The sequence below is a fragment of the Hibiscus syriacus genome, unplaced genomic scaffold, assembly GCF_006381635.1.
Source record: "Hibiscus syriacus cultivar Baekdansim isolate YM2019G1 unplaced genomic scaffold, ASM638163v2 tig00110813_pilon, whole genome shotgun sequence".
In the NCBI taxonomy this organism is placed as follows: Eukaryota; Viridiplantae; Streptophyta; class Magnoliopsida; order Malvales; family Malvaceae; genus Hibiscus; species Hibiscus syriacus.
This window is the reverse complement of record NW_024062871.1, coordinates 1,041,967-1,055,139: the sequence shown is the minus strand read 5'-3', so window position 1 is coordinate 1,055,139 and position 13,173 is coordinate 1,041,967. Positions and strand designations below refer to the sequence as shown.

Genomic DNA, 13,173 nt, shown 5'->3' with positions numbered 1-13,173 from the left:
GAGCGAAGAGGAGATGGATTATAAAGTGGTGGGGGTGGGAGATTGGTCGGTCTAACTATGGTTATTATGTTTCCTTATTATTTTGGTTTTAAAGAATGGTTACTGTTTCTTAGTTAGAAGATTCGTAATTGTATTAGTATAGTGTCTGTTTCCTCAATCTATCAAAAAAATATTAAACGAATAAACTGTAAGCTTCTAATCAAGATGTAAGAACCTGCCTCTAGCTTATTTTGAAAGTTCGAGTTTTTTTTTTTCTCATAAAAAACAAATTACTTGAATTTTTTTACATAAAAGGATTTGTGGTGGCTAAAAAGTTCGTTGGATAAGATAAGCCGCTGAGCAGCCCATGTGATAGTTGCATTGTCGTATACATAATGCACAACTCTTCTTCAAATTGTTATGTTAACGTGGAAGACTAAAACCTTCATCAACAACTTAATAACTCTTTGTTTATTCAATATTGATGTGGCATATACAATTAATTCATAATTTATAGATGAAAATGGACTTTTTCAACTATTAATTAGTAGTCGATTAGTCATGGTCCATGTTCAACTTGAATTTGAAAATTGAGTATTTTATGATCAAATCAAACAATTAAGTTAAAGCATTTCCAAGAAGGGAAGCTTTTTTGACAAATTACATCAATTATTATTATTGTAAAGAAGTTGGTTGCTGGACACAATTACAGGCCTTCTCTATGCTCCGACTTAATCTATAAGGCATCCCCTACCCCACTATCTCAATAATAATTCCCACTACCCAATCAACATTAAAATACAGATGAAAAATGTCAATTTATTTGCTATATTATAAGACCTGACTAAGTCCTTTTCATATTAAATATCATGTTTGAATATGGCAGCAGAGTTTCTGACGGCAGCTCTTCATGAAGCAACTTGACAAAGGACAAAACAGATTCTTTGCAAATTTAATGATTTGGGGATGGAGGACGGTGATATCATCGATGCAATTTCCGAGCAGACTGCTGGTTGATGCTTGTGTTTGTTTCAGTCTTTAAGCTTTCAATATCATTAAAAAGCTTCTTCTTTAAGAAAAACAATTAATGAAAATATAATCCAGCTAGGATAAAAATAAAATTTATAATAGATATTGTTCTTTGTAAACATTTATATTTTTTTAATAATTATATTAAAACTTATTAATTAAAAATGTTACTCTTAATTTATTTTATTTAAAATATAAACACGTACGAAATATCTTTCAATGGATAACTTTTAATTTAGTATAATTGTAAATTGTACAAAAAAAATTCGTGTGTGTGAACAAAGAATGTAAAATTAACCCACTACATTCAACGACTGGGATCTAAACTATCCTTGACAAGTGTCGAAATTGTCTAATAAGTTAAGCATTTTTTTTAAATAAATAAGCTAAGAACGTAATATAGAGAAGAAATAGTCGATCCACATGGACTTAGAAATTTTCAATATCGGTTTGAATTAATTTTGATCCAAGAAAATTGCTGAAGTAAAATAAAAGAGATTTAGCAAAATAAATTGAATAAATTGAAATAAATAAAAACAATAAAAACAAGAAAAATAAGAAAATAATTATGATGAGAGATAGCATCAAGCTTCGCTTAAATCTATGAGATATTTGGATCAGCTTAAACACAATGCTTAGCAGTAAAACTTTCGCGTTATGCAATTACAGATCTTGGTCTTGTGATATTTGGAGATTAGTATGCACCGTCTTTTTTTCTTTAACTGCTGATGCTTGTAAATTTTGTGAAATTTTAGAGGTTTATGAAGATCTGTAACTTAAAAGTTAAAAGGGTTTGAGTTCTAAGTTAAGTACACCTGTTCAAAAGCACGAACTTAAATCTGAATGATTGGTTATTGGATTTGAAAATGATCAAATAAAAAAATCAAATCAAACAATTAAGTTAAAGCATTTCCAAGAAGGGAATCTTTTTGACAAATTACATCAATTATTATTATTGTAAAGAACTTGGTTGCCGGACACAATTACAGACCTTTTTGATAACTGTGTTTTTGTTGTTAAAATAATTTTGGCTTCTTAAATAGAAAAAAATATAATATAGAGAAACATGAACGATTTAAAGGGATTATGATTTTTGTAATTTAATAAAATTGTTTTTTGATTTTAGTAAAAGATAGAATTCTAGGTAAAGTAGAAAATGTATAATAAAATAGATATTTATAAAAAATGAAAATAATAAAATAATAAATAGTAATTAAATAAAAGAAAATAATTAAATAAACAAATTAAAGAGATTGAGATAAAAAGAAACTTATTGTGAGAACAACCTCAGACTTCAGTTTCGACTCAAATTCCTCGGATCATCGAAACAGATTTTTACTTCAAGATTCATGTCGGCTTACAATGACAATTCTTTCAGGGCTAGTTTTGGGCCTGTGCGGGCCGCCAAACCGCACAGGGCCCAATTTTTGTAAGGGCCTCTAAAATTTTTTAAGTCTTTTGTATATATGTGTATTTAGGATGTTTGATCCAAGAATTTTCAAGTCCAAGGCCCACATTATTTAGAGAATAGCTTACTTTGTATTTCACTTTATTACGTGAAGATATTTTTTACCACTATTTAACGTTTTCTTATAGTTATAATAAATTTTGAAATATTAGTGAACTTCTTTATATATCTAATATTTTAGTTTTAAAAGGCCTATTTTACTGTTATAGCATAGGGCCACAAAAATTTTCAAGACGACCCTGAATTCTTTGCTGCCAAATCGGATTGTGTCGTTTCAACAACAACTGATTCCAATCTCAGTTTCATCTTAGCAAATAATTTTGCCAAGTGTGTCCTCGGGAAGTTGAATATACTTCAATAAGCAAATCCTTCTTCAAACGTTAACCATAACAATATCCGGACCAATTTCGAAATCGTTTTGATTTGAAAAGTAAGCTCAGAAAACAAAGAGAAAAATCCGAAGCGATTTAAGTACCTTACAATTATCACGTTTGGAATTGAGCATTCGCTTCAGTCTTCGGCTTGAGAGAAAATTAGCTCCAAAGTCATACTTAGCATAATTGGAAAGTATGCGAAAAATAGAGAGAAAAAGAATATTTTATTCTCAGATGGGAGAGATATGTTTCTAGGCTTACCCTGAGAGGGTATTTATAGCCTTCAAATTCCTAAAAACAAGCTAAAACATCTTAAATGCTAATAAAACACTAAAAACTATTTAAACTAAAATACCTAAAAAATAATATTTAAAATAATATTCTAAATCCTAATTAAAATACTAAAACCTATTTAAACTAAAATACTTAAAACAAAGATAAAATATAAAAATAATATCCTAAAACTTAATTAAAATACTAAAACCTATTTAAACTAAAATACAAAGATAAAATATAATGTTTAAAATATTATCATAAACTTGAGTTTAATTCAAATCCGAATTCTAGTCAACTTTGATTCCGAAAATAAAAAACTGCATAATTCTGTCCTTTTTGTGCAATTTCCAAAATCTGCCGTCCTGCACAGAAAATGAATCAAAACGAACAATTAAGCCACAAAACCAATGATTAAGGAGTAATTTAAAAGCACAATATTAACAAAATTAAGCACTTATCAAATTCCCCCTCACTTATTCAATGCTTGTCCTCAAGCATTCATCAATTAATACATCCAAATCACAAGTTGCCAACTTCAATTTCAATTTATTCCTCGAACTTCCAATCGAACTAAGTCTGTGATATTTGCCGAATTCAAGTAACAATCAAGCAAAGGTACGACCAAGAAAATTTAAAGTAAGCAAAATATCTCAATTAATTGCCAACTTCAATGAAACATGACTCAATACCTCATAAAGATTCACACATATCCGCTCAAAGTGTTTGGGGTAAATGAAATCGCTCAAACCGAAGCTAACCAAAATATTACCATAGGCTTGGAATCCAATCAAGTATCCACTACGAAAAATGAACATAATGCAAAAATCAAGGGGTCTTTAAACAAGGTGTAACAGGGCTTAGGTTAGGGTAGGGGAATGTCGAAAATAAAGGTTTAAAATACTGAAACAAGAGATCAAATAATTAAGAACAATCCACAAATTAACATGAAGCACAATGAATAACAAAACAAGGAAAAATAATAGATGAAAGACAATTGAAGTGATCGATTTTTCCTTCCCACGTTTTTTGAACAAAGGGTTTTCCCCCCTTTTTTGTTGTTGTTCAAAACAGTGAAAAACTTTTTTCGATTTTTTTTGAAACATTGATTTTTTTTCGTGGAACAACAATGATACAAGATCTCAAGTCTCGAAAAGGGTGTGAAAAGAGATTAAAAATAAAAAGAAATGCTTCGGGTTTAATTATGAGGTGTAAAACAAAGAAAGGGAAATAGACTTAAATGTGGTTCACTAATGGATATATAACCGAGTAGGCTTTTTGGGAAGAGTGAGTTTATCCTAGGTGCCTCTATCACATTAAAATATTACGTTCAACATGTAGTCTTGAAATGCATTGTGATTACAAGTTCTAGAATATCCTAATTAGTTCGGCCCACACAAGTCAAACAATGAGCAATAAAGAAAATGTATGCTCATTAGGCTCAAATCTCACAAGAAAAGTTTATATGCATTGAGCCAAATTCATCTCTATCGACAAAAGCATGAAATATCAATACATAACAAAAAATTCACCAACTATACCAATCACTAATCATGAAAACTAAATTCAATAAAAAACATGGTCATAATCCAAAAGAAAACAAGAGTATAAAGTGAAATTAAAGACTAGCAACCAACGATCCCAACATATTAACATCAGAATAACTCAATTTCAAACAATTAAATAAGTCAAAGAAAAATTGGACACATGCTTATCCTTCCCCCTCACTAAATATGTTTTGTCCCAAAACGTATGTCGAATTTCAAAACAAAAAGAGGAAAAAGGAATACTCTCCAATCTAGTGGCGACCGCAGCCACGGTCATGTTAAGACGAGCCCGGGTGAAGATAAGAAATATTCGATTGGAATTCGAATCTGTTCAGAGAAAAATAAAATAAAATTAAGCATATGAGAAAATAAAATAAAATAAATGGAATGAAATGAAATGAAATAAATTTGGCTAAAAATAAAGAAAAATTAAAATGAAAATAAAACGAAATGGGTTACCTCCCATCAAACACGTTTGTTTAACGTCGTTAGCTCGAGGACCTGGTTTTTTAAAGTGTGGGTTCCTCTAAATTGATTTCTTTGATTAGACCAACCGGAGTATTTTCATAATATGACTTCAATCTTTGACCATTAACTTTAAATCTTACTCTTGAGTTATCTTCAATTTCAATAGCACCATAAGGAAATACTTGATTAACTGTAAATGGTCTGAGCCATTTTGATTTGAGTTTTCCTGTAAAAAGTTTAAATTTGGAGTTAAATAATCAAACCTTTTGACCGACATATTTTTTTTTAAAACAAATTCTACTATCGTGAAATTCTTTTTTTTTTCTTTAAATATCCGAGCACTGTCATAAGCATTTCTTCGGATTTCTTCAAGTTATTGAATGTGTAATTTCTGAGCTTCACCAATTGCATCCATGTCCATGTTACATTGTTTAACGGCCCAGTAAGCCCGATATTCTAACTCAACTGGTAAATGGCATGGTTTAACGAAAACAAGTCGGTATGGTGACATCCCAATGGGACCTTTATAAGCAGTTCGATATTCCCAAAGTGCATCGGTTAATTTTAAACTCCAATCCTTTTGGTCCGATTTAATAATTTTCTCAAGAATTGTTTTAATTTCCCGATTTGATACTTCTGCATGTTCATCTGTTTGTATATGGTAAGCGGTAGTAATTATTTGAGTTACTCCAAATTTCTTCATTAGCGATTCGATCACTCGGTTTATTAAACGTGTTCCTCTGTCACTTATTATAGCCTGTGGTGTGCCAAACCTGGAAAAAATATTTTTCAAAAAATTAACTGTAGTTTTAACATCATTATTCCGAGTGGCTTTAGCTTCCACCTATTTAGAAACATAATCTACAACTAAAATAATATAAGTATTTCCAAATGACAAAGTAAAAGGATCCATATAATTGATTCCCCAAACATAACAATTTTCACAAACTTGTATAGAGTTAAGCGACATTTCATTCCTACGACTTAAATTACCTGTACGTTGACATCTTTCACAAGTTTTACAAAACAGATAAGAGTCTCAAAAGATGTTAAGCCAAAAGAAACCGTATTCAAGAATTTTATGGGCTGTACGTTTTGGCCCAAAATGACCACCGCAAGAGTAATAATGACAAAATTGTAAAATTGAATTTACCTCACTTTCGGTAATACATCGTCAAATTACCTGATCCGAGCAGTGCTTCCACAGATAAGGATTGTCCCAAATATAGTATCGGGATTCACGCTCAATTCGATTGATTTCAGCTCTCGGTAAATCTAATGATAACTTACCTCACTACAGCAAAACTGTATATTTGCGGCGTTTTTTTTTACCTATAGCGGCATTTTTAAGCGTTGCAAAAAACACATGCGGCGCTTTGACAAACGCCGCAAAAAGCGCCGCTGAAAATAGCGTCGCTAAAGTTCGCGGCGTTTGGTAACAAAAAACGCCGTAATAGGTAACGATATATAGCGGCGTTTATCCAACAAACGTCGTAATAGGTGTTGATATTTAGCGGCGTTTTTCAAACAAACGTTGCAATAGGTGTTGAGATTTGGCGGAGTTTTTCCCACAAACGCCGCAATAGGTGTTGAGATTTAGTGGCGTTTTTCCCACAAATGCCGCAATAGGTCTTGAGATTTAGCGGCGTTTTTCCCATAAACACCGCAAAAGATATGGTATATAGCGGCGTTTTTTAGAATAAACGTCGCAAAATGTCATATCTATAGCGGCGTTTTAAGATACAAACGCCGCTAATTACCTACACTACAACAAAATAGAGTTTTAGCGGCGTTTTTTTAGTCCTATAGCCGCTAATAGAGTTTATTCAGATTCTCGTTGATGGTAAATGGTAAGCCATTTTAAATAAATACATTACAGTAGCACCTTCCAAAATACATCAAATACATTGTAACACTTGAAAACCAAATATAGGAGAAGGAAGCAATAATCAGAAAATGGAACAACATTCACAAAGAGAAAAATTAACAAGATTCCAGAAAAAATTGAAGAAGCAAATATTCAACCCACAAGCACAATATTTTCTTAGAAGCACAAAAAATTCCAATCTTCTTTAACAGAAGCAATTCCAAACGTTACAACCATAAATTTAAATAACATTCACAAAATCAGTAACTTGTACATGGTGCAATATTAATGAGAAATATTCGAAATGTATTTCTACCAAGGTCTGACAGTTTCACTAACTTACCTCTTAGTAAAAACTGCATCAATTTCATCAATGAAGACAATTGAAGGGGAAATATCATCAGCAACTCTGAAGAGTTCCCTAACTAATTTTGGGTCATCTCCCAAGTACTTCTGAATTAATTCACTTCCAACAACATGTAAGAAAGTCGCTGATGTAGAATTAGCCACTGCCTGGAATAATGTAAGTGACAAAACAAGCTCATGTATATTTTATAAAGCAAAAAAAACCTGATCAACCATGTGATACCAGTTTAAACAAGGACTCATGGAAAAGGTAAACGGAGATAGCAAACAGAGATAAACGGAGATAGAAAACCTCGGCTCGTGCTAGGATGAAAACGAGATAGTTGTTGAAGTCTGGGAACTGAGAGTAGTGCTGAAGCTATTGCCAAATCTGAGATTTATCAGCCAAAGAAGATGGCAAAAACAAAACATTAATTTGTTGAGACCACAAATGGATAAGATCAGACGTATTTAGGAAGAAAACTTCTAAAATAATAACAACCAAATCAACCGGAATCATGCCTATCTAAAACCTTAGTTTACTGCACAAAGTAATGTGTGTCCATGGACTAGTAAGAACAAGATTCGTTTCCCCTCTAATTTATTACAGAACCAGATAACTCAAGATTTTAAAAACAAGTCAACATCTAAAATGTATCAACATCTGTTGTAATGTTTAAGCTATTTTGCATGCCACTGATGCAAGATAAGGATTGTCTTAGTTATAGGAAAAACATGAGGTTACATATCTCTCCTGTAAATTGCACAATTGTATACTTGTTGTCGATTCCATAAGTTCCTTCAAATACCTAACCAAAGTGCCCCGTAAGTAGAGTATATTATGAAGAAACAAATCCTCTATTAATGAAATCACTGCATCAAACCTTGCACCATAATATAAGCCTCAAATATTTCATGGTGAAGAAGTTGACATTATTCCTTTTGGCATGAACACATAACAGGAATTCATAGTTATAAAGGAATGCTAAAGAAACTAAGAAGGAAATTACCTAAACAACAACCTTTTCCCCATCAACTTCTAGGACTTGACCACGTCTAGTTGTTTCATCCCCTAAACAAATATTAATTATTTCTTGAAACTTAGGGCCCTGTAAAAAGCATGAACCCCCAAATGAAGAAAAGTTGAAATCAAAACTATAAAAGATTGACAACAGTACCAGCTATGTTTCTTGGACTCGGATGTAAGTGTATGATACAAGTATGTATTCGACATGAGTATGTTTATTTTTCTAAATTTCCCATGAACTTTAAGGGTTCTGAAAGGGTCATATCAACATTCCTATGTCTAGATATGCTTTGGATACAGGTATCAAACCCAGATACTTCACGAAGTGAAGATTCAAAGCAACATAGGTTACTAGATAATGAGTGAGAGAAACAGAACTTGCCTTCACTTTATCAAGGATTACCAATGGCCCATCAACTCTGAAATAGTTCTATGTTCTACAATTAACTCAAGAAAATAAAGATGGTTATTAGTGATAACACTTCTTTCATGCAACAGAGCCCTTCTTATTGAAACACAGGTGGCAGTTTAACCAAAGTGTTATCAATAATTTCTCTCTCGTTATTAAACGGAACATTCAAATCATATAGGAAACATTAATTTTAAAATAAGCAAATCGAGTTGCTTATAATGATCGTGCAGCTGATATAAAGCAAGAAAGAGATTTAATTATTGGGAGAAAATAAAATAAATAAGTAAACAAAATATGATTAAAACAAAAGACGAGATTTCCAGTCTCAACCACTCCAGAAAATTATCTAGAAACTTGAAAATTAGTTAGACATGTCAGGCTTCATTCTCTCAACCACTTTTTTGATTATTTAAAACACACTGTTAATCTTCGTACAATCTACCAATATATATTAATCACGTCATTGTAAAATCACAAAACCAAAGTTGTGTTCAGAATAGATAGTTAAATTCTGCCTCGCCTAACTAAATTAAAAAAGCTAAGTGACAGATCATTGAACTTGAATGGTTAGAAATGGTTCAGATTATAGTTAAAATTTAAAGTTAAAGTTCCTTTTTATTCATCTTCCTTCAATTTCTCATTGGCCAAATCGAATCCCAGAACCAAGCAACATTTCTAACAAAGAAACTTAAATAATAAAATACTTCTTATATTAAGAATCGATCAAAAACAAATAAATGAAAAATTTTTAAATATATCGAAAAAGATAAATGTAAAATCAGTAGGACGAACGAATCGAGTAGAACTGGATACCGTAAAATCGGATTAAATGAATAAAACTGCAATTAATTGGTGGGAACTTACCTCTGTGAGTGTGTGTTCAGATTAAATGAATAAAACTGCAATTAATTGATGAGAACTTACCTTTGTGTGGGCAAATTATTTTAGATAATGGTATTGGGAAAAAAAATTCGTGAAATAATGGTTCGGAAGAATTATTTCAGTATGGTATTTAAAAATTGGAATTTGGGATCAACATGAAGCTATAGCCGAATGTAAACCTAAGGCGGAAACTGAACTTAGGTTTGTTAAGAACTGGAATTTCAGATTGAGAGCAATTGGGATTATGAAGCAAATTGAATTTCAATACCAAGAGAAATGGGATTGTAATTACAGGATTTAATTAATTTTATGAAGCAAACCGCCACTAAGTTTGTTCTTAAGAAGTTGAATTTGTTACAAGTTGATTCTTCTCCCCAACGATAAATCAAAACAACATTCAAACCAAAGTGCACTCTTTGAATTGAAAGTGTTAAGATATTTAAAGGAAATGCCGATTGCCAATCATAGTTTGCAGAAAATCAAGAAAGATACCTGAAGGTATGAAGTGTTTTTCAATTCTCACGAAACAGAATGAGTTGTTGCTCAGCTTTCGACTAATTGGAGTTTAGCCAAGCATGGATTGAATCATGCTTAACATTGTGAAAAGAAAATAATGAATTAAAATTAGAACTTCAATAAATAGCCAAGAAAGAAAACTATGAGATATTTGGATCAGCTTAAACACAATGCTTAGCAGTAAAACTTTCGCGTTATGCAATTACAGATCTTGGTTTTGTGATATTTGGAGATTAGTATGCACCGTCTTTTTTTCTTTGATTAACTGCTGATGCTTGTAAATTTTGTGAAATTTTAGAGGTTTATGAAGATCTGTAACTTAAAAGTTAAAAGGGTTTGAGTTCTAAGTATAAGTACACCTGTTCAAAGCACGAACTTAAATCTGAATGATTGGTTATTGGATTTGAAGGATTGTTGAGACATTCTTCTTATTTAAGTATGATTGGTCCTTTAGTTGGCTTCAAGGACATTCAGAATTTCATTTCTAATGACACCATTTTAATTAGTGATGGTACTCAGAAATAGTCATTCCCTGTATTTTGATAGTGAAAATAACATTTTTGAGCTTGGCAATGTCAATGTTTCTTGAGTGAACTATATGGATATTTTAGTAGTAATTGTAATTCTGGTTTCATTAGTAATGGATTAAAAAGGATGATTCCCACTATGCCAATCCGCTTTTTGTTGTATTTATATATGTGATTTGTTGATACTTAAACAGACACGGCTACCAAGCAGCCAAATACAGGCCTCTTTGTAGGACTGAACAAGGGCCATGTTGTAACCAAGGAGGAGTTGGCTCCACGTCCATCTATTAGAAAAGGAGTAAGTGTATTCTATGCCTAATTAAGTATTTTTCGTAGAATAATATTCTTTTGTTGAAAGAAAGGAGAGAAAAATGGGAAAAAGAAGCACTACCTTAAAATAGCCAATATTAGATATTTAGTTATTCCTTGTAATTTATTATTTCGAAGGTCTTGTATCATCAGCCTGGGTTTTAGTTAATTGCTTCTTAGTGGAAGTTAAAGTATTTATTTCTTTGTTATTTTCAGAAAACGAGCAAGAGAGTCCACTTTGTGAGGAACTTGATCAGGGAAGTTGCTGGTTTTGCACCGTACGAGAAGATGACTCTCTTGCTACCTTGAGAGTTCGCTTGTTACCATCCCTAGTTGGATTAACAGGTGAAATATACAATTCATCAAATCTAAGAAGTAATCAAAATATCTTAATCAACTGGTAAGAAATATAATTCTTTTAGCTATAGTTAGAGTCTAACTTAGAATTCATATGTCATTTATGAGGTTTCGGGTGATTAAGAAAGAAAATTATGAGATTTTTGTGTTTAAGTGTTTCAAAATAATTATATTTCACGACTATATTTATGAGGTTGTAACTTAAAATATTAAATGTGATCCATCACTTATTTTACGACAAATATCGATACTTAATTAAAAATATCAATACTTAATTACAACTTAAAATATTATGTACGTGGTAACATCCTAGTTGGATCGACGGGTGAAATATACAACTCATAAAATCTAAAAAGGAGAAAGCCGAGGTGTGATTGCTTTAAGGCAAAGCCATGGACGGTTGGAGGCGGGCATCCAGCAGTTCCATGTGAACTATAAAAGCACAGCTTTTCCACTGCTACATGTCAACGCGTACAATTCTACGTCTGAATCTGATGTGAACTAAAACATAACACCTTTTACTTCCAAAATAGAATGTCAAAAACCCATAAGACTGGCAACTGAATTTTCACGCGTCCAGATTTTTATTTGTCTCCAGTGACAAATTTATGTTTGCAAAACGGCGTGGGAGGTGACGCAATACAATAGGTAATCTGTCTGTTTATTTTTTATGCACGTGGCATCAGTTGGACTTCTTCAAAACAAGGACAGCTAACAGCCGTCAGTTCCGACTCCATAATATATATATACTCGAAACCAACTCACTTCCTGCTCTTTGCAGAAGAACAGAAAGACAAAATCATTGCAATTTTGCGAATCTAAAGTAGTCAAAACTATTAACTTAACGACATGGAAAATTACAATAGAGCCTTGCCTTTGAGTCGTGAAAAGGAGCATGACATCATAGTCTCCACCCTCCTGCATGTTATCAACGGTACTGAACTTGATACTTCCACCTCAGTGTTTGATTCCACCAATGGCCTTTCTAGTTTTAACAGTGCGTGTCCTCCAATGGGAATCAACGGTATTTTTCCGCCAAGCAACAACCAGCAAAGAGTCCCAATGGCGCCACAGAGGAGGCGTTACAGGGGAGTACGACAGAGGCCATGGGGGAAATGGGCGGCGGAGATTCGAAACCCGAAACTAGCGGTTCGGGTTTGGCTGGGGACGTTCGACACGGCGGAAGCTGCTGCCAGGGCTTATGATAGGGCGGCTATTCAGTTCCGTGGAAATAAAGCAAAGATCAATTTCCCATTATCAGATTACACAATGGTGCAAGAAGAAGAAGAAGAAAATGATCAGAAAGAAAGTGAAGAGCATAAAGAGAAAGAGAAGAGCAATGGAGGAAAAGGACAGAGTAGTAAAGAAAATGAAGACGAAGCATTGGAAATATTCTCAGAGGAGGAGCTTAGGGAACTTTTGCAGTTTACAGACGAAGAATGAGCATCAGCAGCTAAATAATACCACGTCATCTATATTATTTTAATCATCAAATTATTGTTTTTAATATAAAATCATTAATGTGTGGATGGATGGATGATGAGGTGGTCCCCAGATGGGATAGGGTGGACCAACCAGCACAACATGATTCGAATTATGTGGTGGAAACAAAGACGAATCATTTTCGGCTAAAAGTTTATTCATCGGTAGGAGTGTTTATTCGGTTAAAACGGTGTTTTATCAAATTAAATTACTATTAATTGAATTAATATAATTTTTTTTCTTTAACCGTTAATTGAATCGATTTTTGTTGAAAATATTAATTGAACCGAATAAATTTTGGTTAATTTTTG

At 32.5% G+C, this 13,173-nt stretch overlaps 1 protein-coding gene across 1 annotated transcript; it reads left to right on the top strand.

The window, feature by feature from the left end:
* Nucleotides 1-12,204: 12,204 nt before the first annotated feature.
* LOC120141723 (ethylene-responsive transcription factor ERF095-like) lies at nucleotides 12,205-12,838 on the top strand. The gene has a single exon (XM_039156516.1). The coding sequence runs from the start codon at nucleotides 12,230-12,232 to the stop codon at nucleotides 12,821-12,823; it is 594 nt and encodes a 197-aa protein (XP_039012447.1). The 5' UTR covers nucleotides 12,205-12,229; the 3' UTR covers nucleotides 12,824-12,838.
* The last annotated feature ends 335 nt before the right edge of the window (nucleotides 12,839-13,173 follow it).